The sequence below is a fragment of the Triturus cristatus genome, chromosome 6 (genome assembly GCF_964204655.1).
Source record: "Triturus cristatus chromosome 6, aTriCri1.1, whole genome shotgun sequence".
Lineage (NCBI taxonomy): Eukaryota > Metazoa > Chordata > Amphibia > Caudata > Salamandridae > Triturus > Triturus cristatus.
The window spans coordinates 1,733,611,167-1,733,625,019 of record NC_140589.1 but is presented as its reverse complement, the minus strand read 5'-3'; the positions used below and the strand labels follow the sequence as shown (position 1 = coordinate 1,733,625,019).

General features: G+C 48.6%; 1 protein-coding gene across 1 annotated transcript in view; it reads left to right on the top strand.

Annotated features, from left to right (window-relative positions):
* Nucleotides 1-13,853, top strand: part of HHIPL2 (HHIP like 2) — a 311,277-nt gene that overhangs the window by 168,096 nt on the left and 129,328 nt on the right. The window contains exons 3-4 of the mRNA XM_085609394.1: nt 8,597-8,740; nt 10,140-10,471. Of these exons, the coding sequence (XP_085465520.1) occupies nt 8,597-8,740; nt 10,140-10,471 (476 nt within the window). The remainder of the gene's footprint in view (nt 1-8,596; nt 8,741-10,139; nt 10,472-13,853) is intronic.

The window sequence follows — 13,853 nt, the reverse complement described above, 5'->3', positions numbered from 1 at the left end:
CTAGAGCGGCTGGAGGGAACATCAATGGAAGAATTCCTAGAGGACTGGCTACGACATCAACTGCAGCCTGCTGGACTTTCAGAGCTCTTTGTGTTAGAGCGGGCTCACAGGGCCTTGGCCCCTCGCCATCTCCTGGTGCCCCTCCTAGGGCGATAACTTTCAAAACCCTAAGGTATTGAGATAGAGACTGTATCTTCACAGCGTTGAGGGAACAGAAGACAACTTTATTTGAGAAGGATGGCCATCTACCCACATTACAGCAAGACGGTGCGGGAGCAGCGCAAATCCTTTTTGGCCATAAAACAAAAACTGCAGGCGATGAACCTGAAATATATGCTCCTGTATCAATCCAAGCTCCAAGTCATCTCCTGCGGACCGGTACATTTTTCAAACACTCTAACGAGGTGTGGAACTGGGTGGAGCTGTAGGATGGTCAACCTGCGGGACTCAGGAGAATACTTGTTGGTGGAGATCCTGCATCGTGAACTGGCCGAGACTCTGATGGAGGCCGACTGCAGCAGGTTTGGGGGTGATTGTGGGGAACCCTGTCCTTCTGATGTGTTAAAAATACAGGAGGATGGTTCCATGCAACTCCTGGCGGTGGAAGTGACTCAGGCTCCAGCTGAGGAGGGGGCTCCTGCCATGCTGTCGGGCCCCGCTGCTGAAGATCTGGGGCATCTGATAGACACTGTGCCGGAGAAATTGCTGACTGGCCCAGAGAACTCATGATCGCTTGCTTGGAACAACTGCCTGAGAGTGGTATGTGTGGCTATAAGGGAGCCAGCAGCATAGTTTCTATAGTACAGCTGGTGACACTTAGATTGAATATTGCTGGGGGGGCACAGGGCATTGCCACGGCACACCCATCAGGTTTTCAGGTTTATGGGGAGATGTTAATCCTTATGGCTACTGGTAACATTATAATGTGGTTAGCTAAGACCGATTGTCCTTCCATGCACTCCCCTTCTCTATTTTTCGCACCAATTTTTTTCTTCCTCTCCCCTTCCGCCTTGCTCCCCCAATTTGGCTAGCACAGGGGCAGGGATAGTCTGGACGGCACTGAGTATCGAGAACCTGTACCAGTTGGACAGGATATGGGTGGAAGTGTTGGTCCTGGCCCTTTAATGGGCTGAATTTATGTAAACTTATGTTGCTCCTATATGGATCCTTAGGTGGGGGGATGTTTTTGGTTGGGGTTTATTCTTTATATATTGTTTTAGGTGTACTGCAGGGTCGTGAAATGCTGTGCATGGGACATAAGTTGTTTTCTTTTATAGGATTGCATGATGGATAGTTACAGATTTGACGTGGAATGTACCATGTTTGGGTATTTATACAAAACGTTACAGAGTTTTATCTTTTCTAAAATGCCACAAGATCCAAATAGCTTGTCTCCAGGAAACACATCTCAATGATACAGAGGCCAGTAAAATCACTTAGAATTGAAAGGAACAAGTCTGCCATGCTCCTTTATCCAATTACGCTAGAGGGTATTGATCTGGGTGGCGCCTGGGGTCCCCTGCTCCCTCGCGCACTCAGAGGCAGATTTGGAGGGACGCTATGTACTTATACAGGGTTTACTGGATGGGTCGGCGATCTCTATTCTTAACACTTACGCACCTAGCACGGATGATCGTAAATTTTTCTACTGGGTACAAGAGCTGGTTGGTCATGATGTTGACATACTGCTACTTTGGATGGGGGACTTTAATTGTGTGTTGAGTGGGGACTTGGAGAGACTCCCACCCCGGATGGGCGTTAAACCTCGTATAATGGCTGTTGCAAAATATGAGGCTGGTGGACGTGTGGATAGCAATTTACCCACAGGATTGGGTGTCCACATGTTGCTCCCTCACGCATAGTACACACAGCAGACTGGACTGGGTGCTCTAGGCTGGGATTCCGGCGGATGAGAGTGTGACTGTCCTATGTGGCCAGATTCCTTTTAGGTTCATGCACCTGTTAGATGTGACCTGAGGTGGGGGGATGCGTGGAGACGGCACCCACAGTGGAGTTTTCCAGAAGATGTCCTTACTGATGCGGAGGGCAGAGAAATGCTGGCACTAAAACTGACAGAGTACATGGAACATAATTGGAGAATTATGGCCAGCAGAGACACTGAATGGAAGGCAATGAAGGCAGTTTTGTAAGGACAATGTATGGATTTAACATGTGGGGTGAGGAGACAACTGGGGAGTGATCTGACCTGGCAGGGTTGCAGGATGGTGACATGATCTCAGAAGATGCATCACCGCATAGCGGAACTCTGGGACAGGCCTACTTTGAAGCAGTATAAACAGCGCCTCCATAGGGAGGGTGACAAGTCTGGAAGGCTACTAGCCTGCATAATACGTAGGAAAATGGTGGCAGCTCCTGTCGTCCACTTGAGGGCCCAGGTGTTGCATTGCAGGTCACACAGGAAGTGGTGGTGGACACATTCAAACTACACCTAGAGGGAGTATATGAAAAAGACCCAGGTATCACGCAGGCAGGGATACAGTCCTTCCTGGGGTTCTTGCACTACCCATGGGGAAGGATGGGGCGCACCTAGACTTGAAATCCAAGCATATACTAGAGGAGTTGAGGGAAGCCCTACAGCTACTTCCCAAACATTAGGCTCCTGGAGGGGATGGGTTCCCACCGGCGTTCTATCAGACTTACTCGGCCGCTCTCCTGGAAGTGTTTTTTGAGGCTCACGATAAAGTGGATACTGCCCACCACATGAGGGAGGGAGAGATATGGTTGATGCCTAAACACGGGAGATGTGACGGACCCAGCTTCTTACCGGCCGCTCACCATGTTCAACATGGATGAGAAGATCATTTGCAAGATGATAGCCCTTCGTTTGGGCCCAGTGAAGGGTGACCTCATCCATGAGAACCAATGTGGGTTCATCCTAGGCCACAACATGGGGATGAATTTTGCACAGCTTATGTATATACTGCATGAGGTAGAGGGTGAGAGTAAGGAGCAATTGACAGGGTAGATTGGGGCTACCTATTAGAAGTACTAGAGAGATTTGGATTGGGTCTGAAATTTTGTGCCTGGATTTGATTGTTATACACAGCCCGAGAGCTTGGATTAATTTAGGCCCACTATGATTTGAGGGCTGGGAGTTCAGATGGGGCACGCAACAGGGCTGCCTGTTGTCTCCCTTGCTGTTTGCCTTGGCACTGGAACTCCTGGCAACAAAAATTCTTAGAGATATTCAGAGTTGGGGCATACCTGTGGGGGAGGCAAGTCGACTGTTTTTCCTATGCGGGATGACTTGCTGTTTTACCTTACAGGCCCGTGGGAGTCCCTGGGAATACTGCTGCATGTCCTCAGTGGCTTTGGAGCGGTCTCCGTTCTGCATTTGACCTAGAGGAAGTGCTTTTTGTTCCCTCTCGCACCATTGGTTGGGATCCCGGTGGAACATCTCCCTGATCTGGGCCTTCGCTGGGAGCTTGACAGGTTCTGTTACCTGGGGATTATCGTTGCTCACTTGAAAAAAGCCCAAATGCAATACAACATGGGCAGGGTCTTGGACTCTCTGAAGACATCTATTACTTTTTGGAACATCCTGACACTCTCACTCATGGGCAGGACTGCCGTATCGAAGATGGTGCTTCTTCCACCCTTGCTCTATACTATACAACACTCCCTTTGCCCTCTACCTGCCTGGGTATTTAAAAAGTTGGATAAACTCCCAATGTCCTTGATATGGGCTGGCGGGTGCATTAGGGTGGCTAGGAGAACTTTGATGAGAAACCATGAGGACAGCGGGTTAGAGGCCTCACCATTAGAATTACTTTGCTGCAATGCTGCGGCATGCGGAGCGATGGTTGGTGAAGGGAGAGAATTGTGAAAAACGTTTACTGGTGGGCAGCGTGGATGCAGAGGACCTAATGGTATTGTTAATGGAGGGCACCGAGGTCTCCGGAGACCGCCTGTATTTTGTCCCACAGATGGCTAGAGTATGGCACCAGATGGTGCATGTGGTGCTCCGCAGGGCCCCCTTCCGTAGGGAGATATCGGTGTGGATACGTGCCCCTCTTCACCGCATGGAGGATATCATGATGTACCAGGCGTGGAGAGATGGACGTTGTGAGGCCTGGGGTGACCTGTACCTGAACAAGCTCTTTATCTCCTTTGAGGACACCAAGCAGGACCTGGTGTGGGGCCTGGCCACTTCTTGCACTATGCGGTCCTGGCTGAATTTGCCAGGGAGACTTGGATGACCTTCCCGGCTGCCCCAACTGCATCTGACATGCTGGAGTGATGCTTACTTGTGGGACAGGGAAACACTTGGGGGCATATTATCAACATAATGCGATAAATATCGCAGAGCGCGCTTAGCGCATTTTATTCTATCCCCGGCTATCACTGGATTTCCTCGCCGAGTTAGCGCGTTATTATTAACGCTTATCTCAAAGGCGATAGGAAATCCAGCGATAGCAGCAAAAAGCGGGAATAGCACTGGAAATGCTGCAATATATTTTGGACGATAATGGAAACGTTGCTAATACGCCCCTGTGGTCTCAGCCTTGCAATCCACCTCCCATTGCTAAGATGGCTAAATCAACTTTAAAGTTATATTCCTGCAAAAAAGTGGGCTTAGCGCGATTATTAACATCGCTTCGCGGGTCTGCTGCTGGCTTGATAAAACCACGAAGCCGTGTTAGCGGGTTCTCTCATGCTGTTTTACCCAGGAACGCCTACTTTGCATGTCATTAGCGATGGCATGCCGGGCGATAAAAAAACTCCAGCCATCGCGTGAAAACAAGCGCTAATAAGGGTTAGCGTGAGCTTGTTTATAGTGCGATGGAAATCTCACTGCTTTTTTGGCTTTTAAAGCCGAAAAAGCATCGATATGGCCCTTGATAATATGCCCCCCGGTATATAAATCCATGGGGGTGGATGTAGTTCATGGGATGCTATGGGCGCAGGCAGCCTGGGGCGCAGACCTGGGAGACCCATCGACAGGCAGGGACTGGGCCAGGCTGTGTGCATTAACTTTCAAGGTTTCTAGAAATGCACAGTTTCAGCTGGTTCATTTCAGCTTCCTTAATCGTACATATATGACCCCTTGAGACTATTCAGAGTATATCCTGGACGCTCCTCTTCCTGTTCTCATTGTAACATGAAAGGGGCGGATTTTTTGCATTTGGCCTGGTGTTGCCCATTTGCTGCAGGGCACCCTCACGGCACAGTTTTTCCTGCTGGGTGATATAGCAAGACCCAAGGCGGAGATAGATGTACTACAAATACCTCCAATTGGCGCTGGTCTTGGCTAGAAGACGTGTGGCTATTACATGGATGGGGCAAAGGGCGCCCCGTCTGGCCCACCGAGTGAGGGATGAGCGGTCTCTAGCTGAGGAAATTCATATCAAGATCAGTAGAACTGACGAGATGTTGCAGGAGGATTTAGAAGTGTGGGTGGGATTGTGTGATCGTTTCTTAGCTCCTGAGAGTGTACCAAGAAATAGAGAAGGAGACACAGAGGGTTAACAATGTATTTGACTGTACTTGACTGATGCACGTCTTAATCCACTTGTGAATTGCTTTTCCCTGTTATTCCATTTTCAAGTAAAGAGATGACACAACTGTTGATGATTCTTCCCTGTATTGGGAATTGCCCTATGTGATATGCTGAGATTTGCCTGAACGACAACCATGTAAAGTTCTATTCGCTGACAGCTTTGTTTACCTAAGTCGTTGTGTGTGTTTCAAAGAAAAAAGAGTAAAAAAAAGAAATGGAGGATGCCCCCTCCACTGGTGAAGGTGAATGTCAACAGTGCTCATGGTGGAATCCTCTTGCACCCATGTGTTGAGAGCGGAAAAATGAATTATTTAGGCTGCCATTCCTGAGAGAGAAAATACAGGACCAGCTCCCCATGTTTGACAGTGTCGCCTTTTTGAACCATGAGGTTTCATCCAATAGACAGGCTGGGTTCAGGGAACATGTTCCCACAGTAGATATTGCCCGAGACTCTGGGTGGCACCCTAACACTGGCCCACAAGGGGTTAATTGAATGGAAATGATAAACAGGGTTGTCCATGAATTACATTGCGGGTGTGGTAGGCTGTAGATGGTACACCAGAGCTGGGGATGTGGCAAATCTTGGGGGATGTGTGGTGGGGGAAACAGGACATCTTGGCATTTGAGACATCATCGAAAATCTGTTTGATTTCATTCTGTGTTTATTCCCTCCTTTTGTGTAAACGTTCTTTTCAGGTGTCTAACTATATTGGGAATTTGGGAATCTACGATTGCAGACAACTTATCTACTTTATACAGTGAGGGTCAGCGGGGAGTACCTGGGGGAAGATGCGCTACAAAAACAGTGTACATCGGTCCGTTGGGACATACCCTGCTTGACAGTACTACATTGCACTTCTTTTTTTGCAATTAATCATGTTTGGCCCTCCGTATGTCTCTCTTTGTGAGCTCCCAGTGTGTGATATATATGAGTCTAATAAAGAATTCACCACACAAAAAATGATTGCCCAAAATCCCAGAATTTGGCCTAATGAGGTAAAGTTCCTGGGCTGGGCTGATGAGGTGGTGATGCTCCTTATAATCGTGGTAATGGTAAACAGCACACTTGTGGCAAATATGGGGTGTTTACAGAGGAAAGAGGTATGTTCTACTGTGGGACACAGCCTGGAGGACACAGCAATGAGGCTAGGCAAATGGTTGAGCACTGGGCCCCAAATAGAATGAGTATGGAAGGGAACATTGGGAAGAAGTCTCAATAGTTGGATGGCTAAAGGTTGAAGTGCAGATAGAGTAAAGAAGCATACTAGGAGGGTATTTTGGTTTGAGGGACATAAGGATGACAGGCAAGGGATTGCAAGTGAGTAGGGAATATGTTGGCATTAGTATAGAGTGAATGAATGGTGAAGTGGGGGAACATTCAAACTTTCAGTAGTGGGTGTAGAGAGCGTAGACTGGCTGGAAAGCTTGGTAGGACACATGAGGAAGATGCTGAGTATGAAACTGGCAAGGATGTGAATGAGAAAGGGAACAAAATGGGGGATAAAAAGTACAGGACTGAACTGTTGCTCAGGGGAGCAATGGACCAGGCTGGATGGGTAGAGAAAGACCCAGGCGAAGGAGGATTTGTGAAAGTGATGAAGGTTGTTAATCTAGTACAACAAGACAAAGCCTGTGTGAAGGCATAGGGACATGTATAGCAATGTCTCACAAGTTAGCAGAAGGTACTCAAGGGCTAGAGAGAAGAACAAAAATGGCCTATAGTGCCCACAGACCTGGGAGGAGGTGGCAGTTCTTCAAACTGGTCTTTGGGTGAGATCATTTTTAATAAATCTGGAAATGTGCCAAAAACCCATGTGTGGAAACACCCGCGCTCCAACCAGAGAACGCCTTTCCAGGGTAGACTTACGCTGCCGTGCGTTAATTTAGATTAAGGTGGCTCTGCGTGGCACAGTAAATCCAACTAAAAGGCTTGCGTTTCCCTTGCATTACCTTGTAAGCCTTATTTAATCTTGGACCGGATTGGGAAAACCTGAGGCTGGAGTTGTATTCAGGACAGTGGGACAACTGTATACTGACTTCTTCCTATTTCTTGTGACATTTAGGTACCTGGTAGGGAGAAGTGTTGAGTAGAAGGCAAGGTAAAGGACGATGTAGTGAAAAAGTATAATTGATACAAATGATCTTTGCGGTGATAGGGGGCTGATAGTGAACAAAGTAGACTGTATAACTGGGATACATTATGTGGGTCAGATACTGGCCCAAGACTTGGCGAGATGGAAAGGAGGCTTTGGAGACGTGTGGCTAGGGAGATAGTGGCTAAGGGGAATTAACTGAGTACTGTTAGGGTGGTTTGCAATTACGGCAAGTTTATGAGTTGTCTAAATACTTGAACATGCGGTAGGAAATGGGTGGCAATGGCAAAGTATGGGTGGACTGAATTGAATCTGGTTTGAGGTGATGGAGAGCACACCTTGAGGGAGGGGGTTTCTGGTGGAAACAGAAGGGGTTCAGGAGAAAAGAAGTGGGTGTGATGCAAGTTTGGTAAGCTTGAAAAAGGGGGCTAATGAAGACAAAGTGTGGGGGCGATAGGCAGGTATGGTCCAAGTATAGGCAGACTGACTGGAGGACTGGCAGGTCATAATTTAGAAAGGAATAGAAGGGCAGAAAGTCAAATGGTGGCCCAATACATGCCCGGTAGGCTACAAAACATTTAAAGTAGTTAATTAGAAAAATGGGGAAAAGGAAAGGCAGCATAAGAGTCAAATGGGGTGAATTAATTTGATTCGAGAGAGGGGCAAGTTACAATTAATTCAATTTGTTGCGAGAACATTTCTAGTTTGTTTTGCAGAAGGGCCCTGTCAACTTTGTCTTGCCTCTGTTATAAAAACAACCTTTTTTACAAACTCAGAAGTGAGTCTGTGATTTTTCAATCCCCAAAGAGAACAGCAGAGAGACAAATGGTTTATTTACAAGGCCACTTTACAGCTGATCTCCAAAGGTTAGGTATAGATTAGAAATGAGAGAGACATATGCTGTAATTTATTACATTAAATGGTAGTATAATGTGGCACATCTTCATACATATTTTGATGGAATCCTCTTGTTGACATTTAGGCATCTTTTGGAGATTGAAGAACCAGCTTCCAATCACAATGGAGGGCAGCTTCTTTTTGGCACGGATGGCTATTTGTATATATTCACTGGGGATGGAGGGAAAGCTGGAGACCCCTTTGGACTATTTGGCAATGCGCAGAACAAGTAAGATGCAGATGAAGCTAAATGTTAATAATGTATGAATCTGATAAGAAACATTACTTGTAGTCTCTGGAAAATGAAGTCTAAGAACAAATTCCTCAGCATTAACCTGGGAACTTGAAGTAGGCAGAGACAAGTTTCCATATTTCCATGTGTTTCAGTGGTTTCCAAATAATTATGGTCCAGATGTACAAAGTCCTTTTGTGGTTCCAAACCATGTGGTTCATAAAATCACAATGTACACATAATTATTTCCCTTTTGCGAACCAACAAACCTACTCTACTGAGTCTTGTATACTTGCATCATTCTCATGTTCTCCACTGGTAAATGGAGTGAGCCTTAACAAAGGGCAGACATATATGTATAGGTGCTAAGGCCCAATATTTTAACAAAAGTACCAAATTATTGGTACTTATGATCAATCGTACCTGCATAGTATCATATTAGCTTAAAATGGGCTGTTGAGAAATGTACATTTCTTCCCCAGAAACCTGTTCATGCAAGTTGTGCTGGCACGTTTCACCTTGAGCGTGGCCTGTTTTGTATGTTAAGATTGTCAACTAAATGAGGTACAAGGCTGGTCTTACCTGTGGCCAGTGTCACTGTTGGAATTAACTTGTTTTCCAGAGTTGGAGAAACCCACTTCCCAACAGACCAGCTGGACTCGTTGGTTTCTCTGCCTTCTCCTTTGCCTGCCCGATTTCTGTGGACCTCTTAGTGACTTCATGCCTGTGTAGTCTGTGTGGATATCCAAACAGGACAATGGAGCCAGAGACAGATTGGGCAGGCACACTAAGAGCTGAGGGTTTGTATGCCTTCCGCCCTGAGCCTGGTTGTGATACACAAGGGCTCAGATGAGTAAGGAAAATAAAGCAAACTGAAAAGAAGGATAATGGATTAAAATATTGCCAATAATGTGTTTACTGGCATTAACTTCCTTTCCATATATGACTACAAACACACGTGGTGTAGCCTACTTTTGTTCAATATCTTGCTGAAAAGTCCAATTAAGAGACCAGGTTCAGATGGTTTCATTTTTTAGTTCATCATTGAATCAACATTTCCACCTTCAACAAGGTAGTGACGAAAAATCAGATATAATTAAAATGTTTGCCTGTCTGTAATATTGCAGTGTCCCTGCCTTCTCATGACCTCCAGGGTCTTTGTCATGTTGAGTTCCACTGTTTCTTTCTAGGTCTCTTGTTGTCCATGTCCACTGGTGATCATATTCCCAGTTTTGTGTCCCTCACTAGAACAGTTAATTAGGCGCAATTAAAGGCATTTTATACCTCAGCGTTACTATATGAAATAAACCACACAGTATTAAAATGAAGGAAGCTCTTTGGATTTGTATAAAGACACATTTAAATGACCTAATGTGAGTTTTTTGTCTTTACACAGGAGTGCCTTGTTAGGGAAAGTTTTACGGATAGACGTGGATGTGATGAACCACGCAGGAAGGCCCTATGGCATCCCTCCTGATAACCCCTTCATCTCCCATATGGGTGCTCGTGCGGAAGTCTATGCTTATGGAGTTAGGAACATGTGGCGCTGCTCTGTAGACCGAGGTGACCCGGACAGTGGACACGATCGCGGGCGAATATTCTGTGGTGATGTTGGCCAGAACAGGTTTGAAGAAATTGACATCATTGTTAAAGGAGGGAACTATGGCTGGAGAGCTAAGGAGGGATTTGAGTGTTATGACTTAAAGCTTTGCCATAATTCCTCCTTAGGTAAGGAAGTCATTTAAAGCAGGAGAATTTCTGAGAAAACACAAATGATCAATAATTAGCTAATACATTTTCTTCCACTTTTAAACTGCTGCAGTCATCTGCAGATCTCTGTTGTTCAAATCATGCCTTACAAAATGTCCCTGTGTTATCCAATTTATTAAACTTTCCTTTATTTAAACAGGAACCATCTTTATGGAAAAAAATATTTGTTTCTAAAAACGTTAGCTGTGCCAAACAATTTCCTTTGTTGCATCAGATAGATTCAGATGGGGTACACAATAAATACTTATTTTGGACCGAGTATAAAGTGGAACAAATCAAGCAGTGCAACAGATAGGGAAGTGGGGTAACCGAAGAATGGTTTCACTGGATTATGTTTAATTTTCTACAAGATTGAGACAGATTAGGATCTAGACCTCTCCTAACTCACCAAGAGCACACGTTTTTTATGTTTAAAACGTTTTTATTGAGACAAAACAAACCATGGGGGAGGGGGATAGGAGGGCAGGATACATGGAATACAGTCAAAGAAAAAGGGTGCAACTCCAGAGGGTTGGCAATAGGTAGCGCGGCGGGTCAGGGGAAAAACACAGTAAATGAAGGCTAGAAATACAAGCTGTGGAATCCCCGCACGCGTATCCGACACCCCAAATCTAAACAATAAAAACCCCCCCATCAACACCTCAATAGAACACAATCCCCCCCTCCCATCCCCCATCCTCCCAGTAACGAAACAACAACACTTCCCCCCCCCCCCCCGTCCTATGGTCCCGCATCAGAGTAATCCTAACCAGGAAGCCCCGCCCCCCCCCCCCCGGGGGTCCCCGTTTCACATGTAAGCTAGTCCGCCGGGGTAACCGGCGGCGTCAGCCTGAGCAGCCTAAGATACCTCGGGCAGGTGAGCTCCCGGAATTCAGTGGACAGCAGCGCTAGAAAGGGTTGCCACAGCTCTTCAAATTGGTCTATCTCCCCCGCAACCGTAAGCGACAGCTTCTCCATCCCCAGCACATGCCAGAGCCTATGCAACCAACCGGTGATGGAGGGGACGGTGGTTGTGCGCCAGTGGATTAGAATGTTCTGAACCGCAGACCCCAGCGCGATTGCGATCTGCCTACCCCTACGGGACTTCAGTGGGTACATTAGGTCATTGGGGAGGCCCAACAGGACATAGGCCGGGAGTCGCGGTAGCTCTATCCCAAAGTGCTTATCCACCTCGTCCAAGACTTCCTTCCAGTAGGCGGTCAGCACTGGGCAATCCCAAAGAATGTGTGTAAGGGTACCTTCCTGCCCGCAGCTCCGCCAGCACCCCCTGTCAGTGTGTTTATGCATTTCATACAGTCTCTCCGGGGTGTAGTACCAGTATGTGGATACCTTAGTAAAGGTCTCCGTAAGGCCCGTGTGATATGCAGAGTGCCGCGGCCGATACGCAATTTTGTCCCATTCCTTGTGGCTGAGTGTCCTACCCAATTCCCTGTGCCAACGCTCCCTCCCCGGGTTGTAATAGTGAAACGGCGGGGGTTGTAGGTATTTGTACAGATCGGTGATCAGTTTAGCGTCGGAGGTCCGAGTAGCCAACCACCTCTCATACGGTGTAATTGGACGGGCGGCGGTGGCACGCACCTGGGGCTGGAGGGCCCAATGCCGAACTTGCATGTAGCGCAATCTGTCCAGCTCCGTCAGGCCGAACTCCTGGCGGAGTTGCTGAAAAGGAACCACTCCTTCCGGGCCATAGATCTGGAAGAGAGCCCTGCAGCCCGCCCGCACCCAGTGGGAGAAAACCCCCGGCTCCATCCCTGGGGAGAAGTCCGGGTTGCCCGCAATGGGCGTGAGCGGCGAAGGGAAGGTGGTAAGGCCCCGGGCCTCACAGACCGCGTCCCACACCCGCAGGGGGACCCGCGTAACAAAGGAAGCGTAAAGATTAGGGGGGCGATGCGCGCGGCGCAGGAATGGAACCTCTTGTAAGGTGCGGCCCGCCACTGCCTGGTCTTGGAAGAGCCAATGTTTGTCGGACTCCCACCTGCTCCACTCCACCAGATAGCGGAGCTGTGCCGCCTGAAAGTACTTACGGAGGTCCGGAATGCCGAGCCCCCCCGCTTCCGGAGCAAGCGTGGAGAGGACCCTCTTCATGCGTGGCCTGCGGCCCTGCCAGACAAAGCGGGAGATGTCAGCCTGCATTTGTCGTATCCAGCCCGCCGGGGGTTGGAGCGGAAGGGCCCGGAAAAGATATAGTATCTGGGGCAACACCGTCATCTTGACCGCCGCGATTCGCCCCAGCCAGGACAGCAGGCCTTTGTTCCAGCGGCCAAGCTCGTCCTTGATCTTCCTGCTGAGGGAGGCATAATTGGCCGTAACCATCCCCGATAACGTAGGCGCCAGCAGAATCCCCAGATACGGCACCGTGGACGAGGACCACTGCATGGGGAAGAGCCGCTGAAGATCCCTCCTGGTTTCCGCAGCCAGGGACACGTCTAATGCCATCGACTTGCTCATATTCATTTTGAAGCCGGCCACCCCCGCGAAGGCGTCCAGCTCTCGGAGGCAAGCAGGCAGCGACCTCCTAGGGTCGTCCAAAGTCAGCAGGACATCATCCGCGTAGAGACTGACGGTGTGGACGTACTGGCCCATCCGGACCCCGACAGCATCCGGATTATTACGAATCCTCTGAGCAAACGGCTCCATGTAGAGGGCAAACAAGAGCGGCGAAAGAGGGCAGCCCTGCCGCGTGCCGCGCTCGATGGCAAAGCCACCGGAGCTACACCCGTTGACCCGCACCGACGCTGAAGGATGCTTGTAGCAGTTAAAGACCATGGTGCGGAACTTATCGCCGATTCCCAGTTTCTTGAGGACCAGCTCAAGATACGGCCAGTGAACTCTGTCGAAGGCCTTCTCCGCATCAACGGACAGCAACATCCGCTCCCCCGAGATCCTTGAGGCCTTCTCCAGAACATGCGTCACCCTCTTGGTGTTGTCAACCGTCTGTCTGCCGGGCACAAAACCAGCCTGGTCCGCCCCCACCAGGTCGGGGAGGTGTGGACTCAGCCTGGACGCGAGAATCCCCGTGTACAGCTTGAGGTCGACATTTAAAAGCGAGATGGGTCGGTACGAGCCGCAGAGGGCCCGGTCCTTCCCAGGTTTCGGGATTACCGCGACCGTCGCCCTCAGGAGATCCGGAGGGATGGCTCCGGGTTCGGAGAAAGAGTTAAATAGCCGAGTAAGGACAGGGGCCACGGCCGTGCAAAAAGTCTTGTAAAATAGCGACGTGTACCCGTCCGGGCCCGGGGCCTTGCCATGTTTCAGCCGCGCGATAGCTGAAATCACTTCCTCAACATGGATGTCCCGCTCCAGGTGGTCAGCCTGAGCCGGATCCAGTACCGGGAGGGTC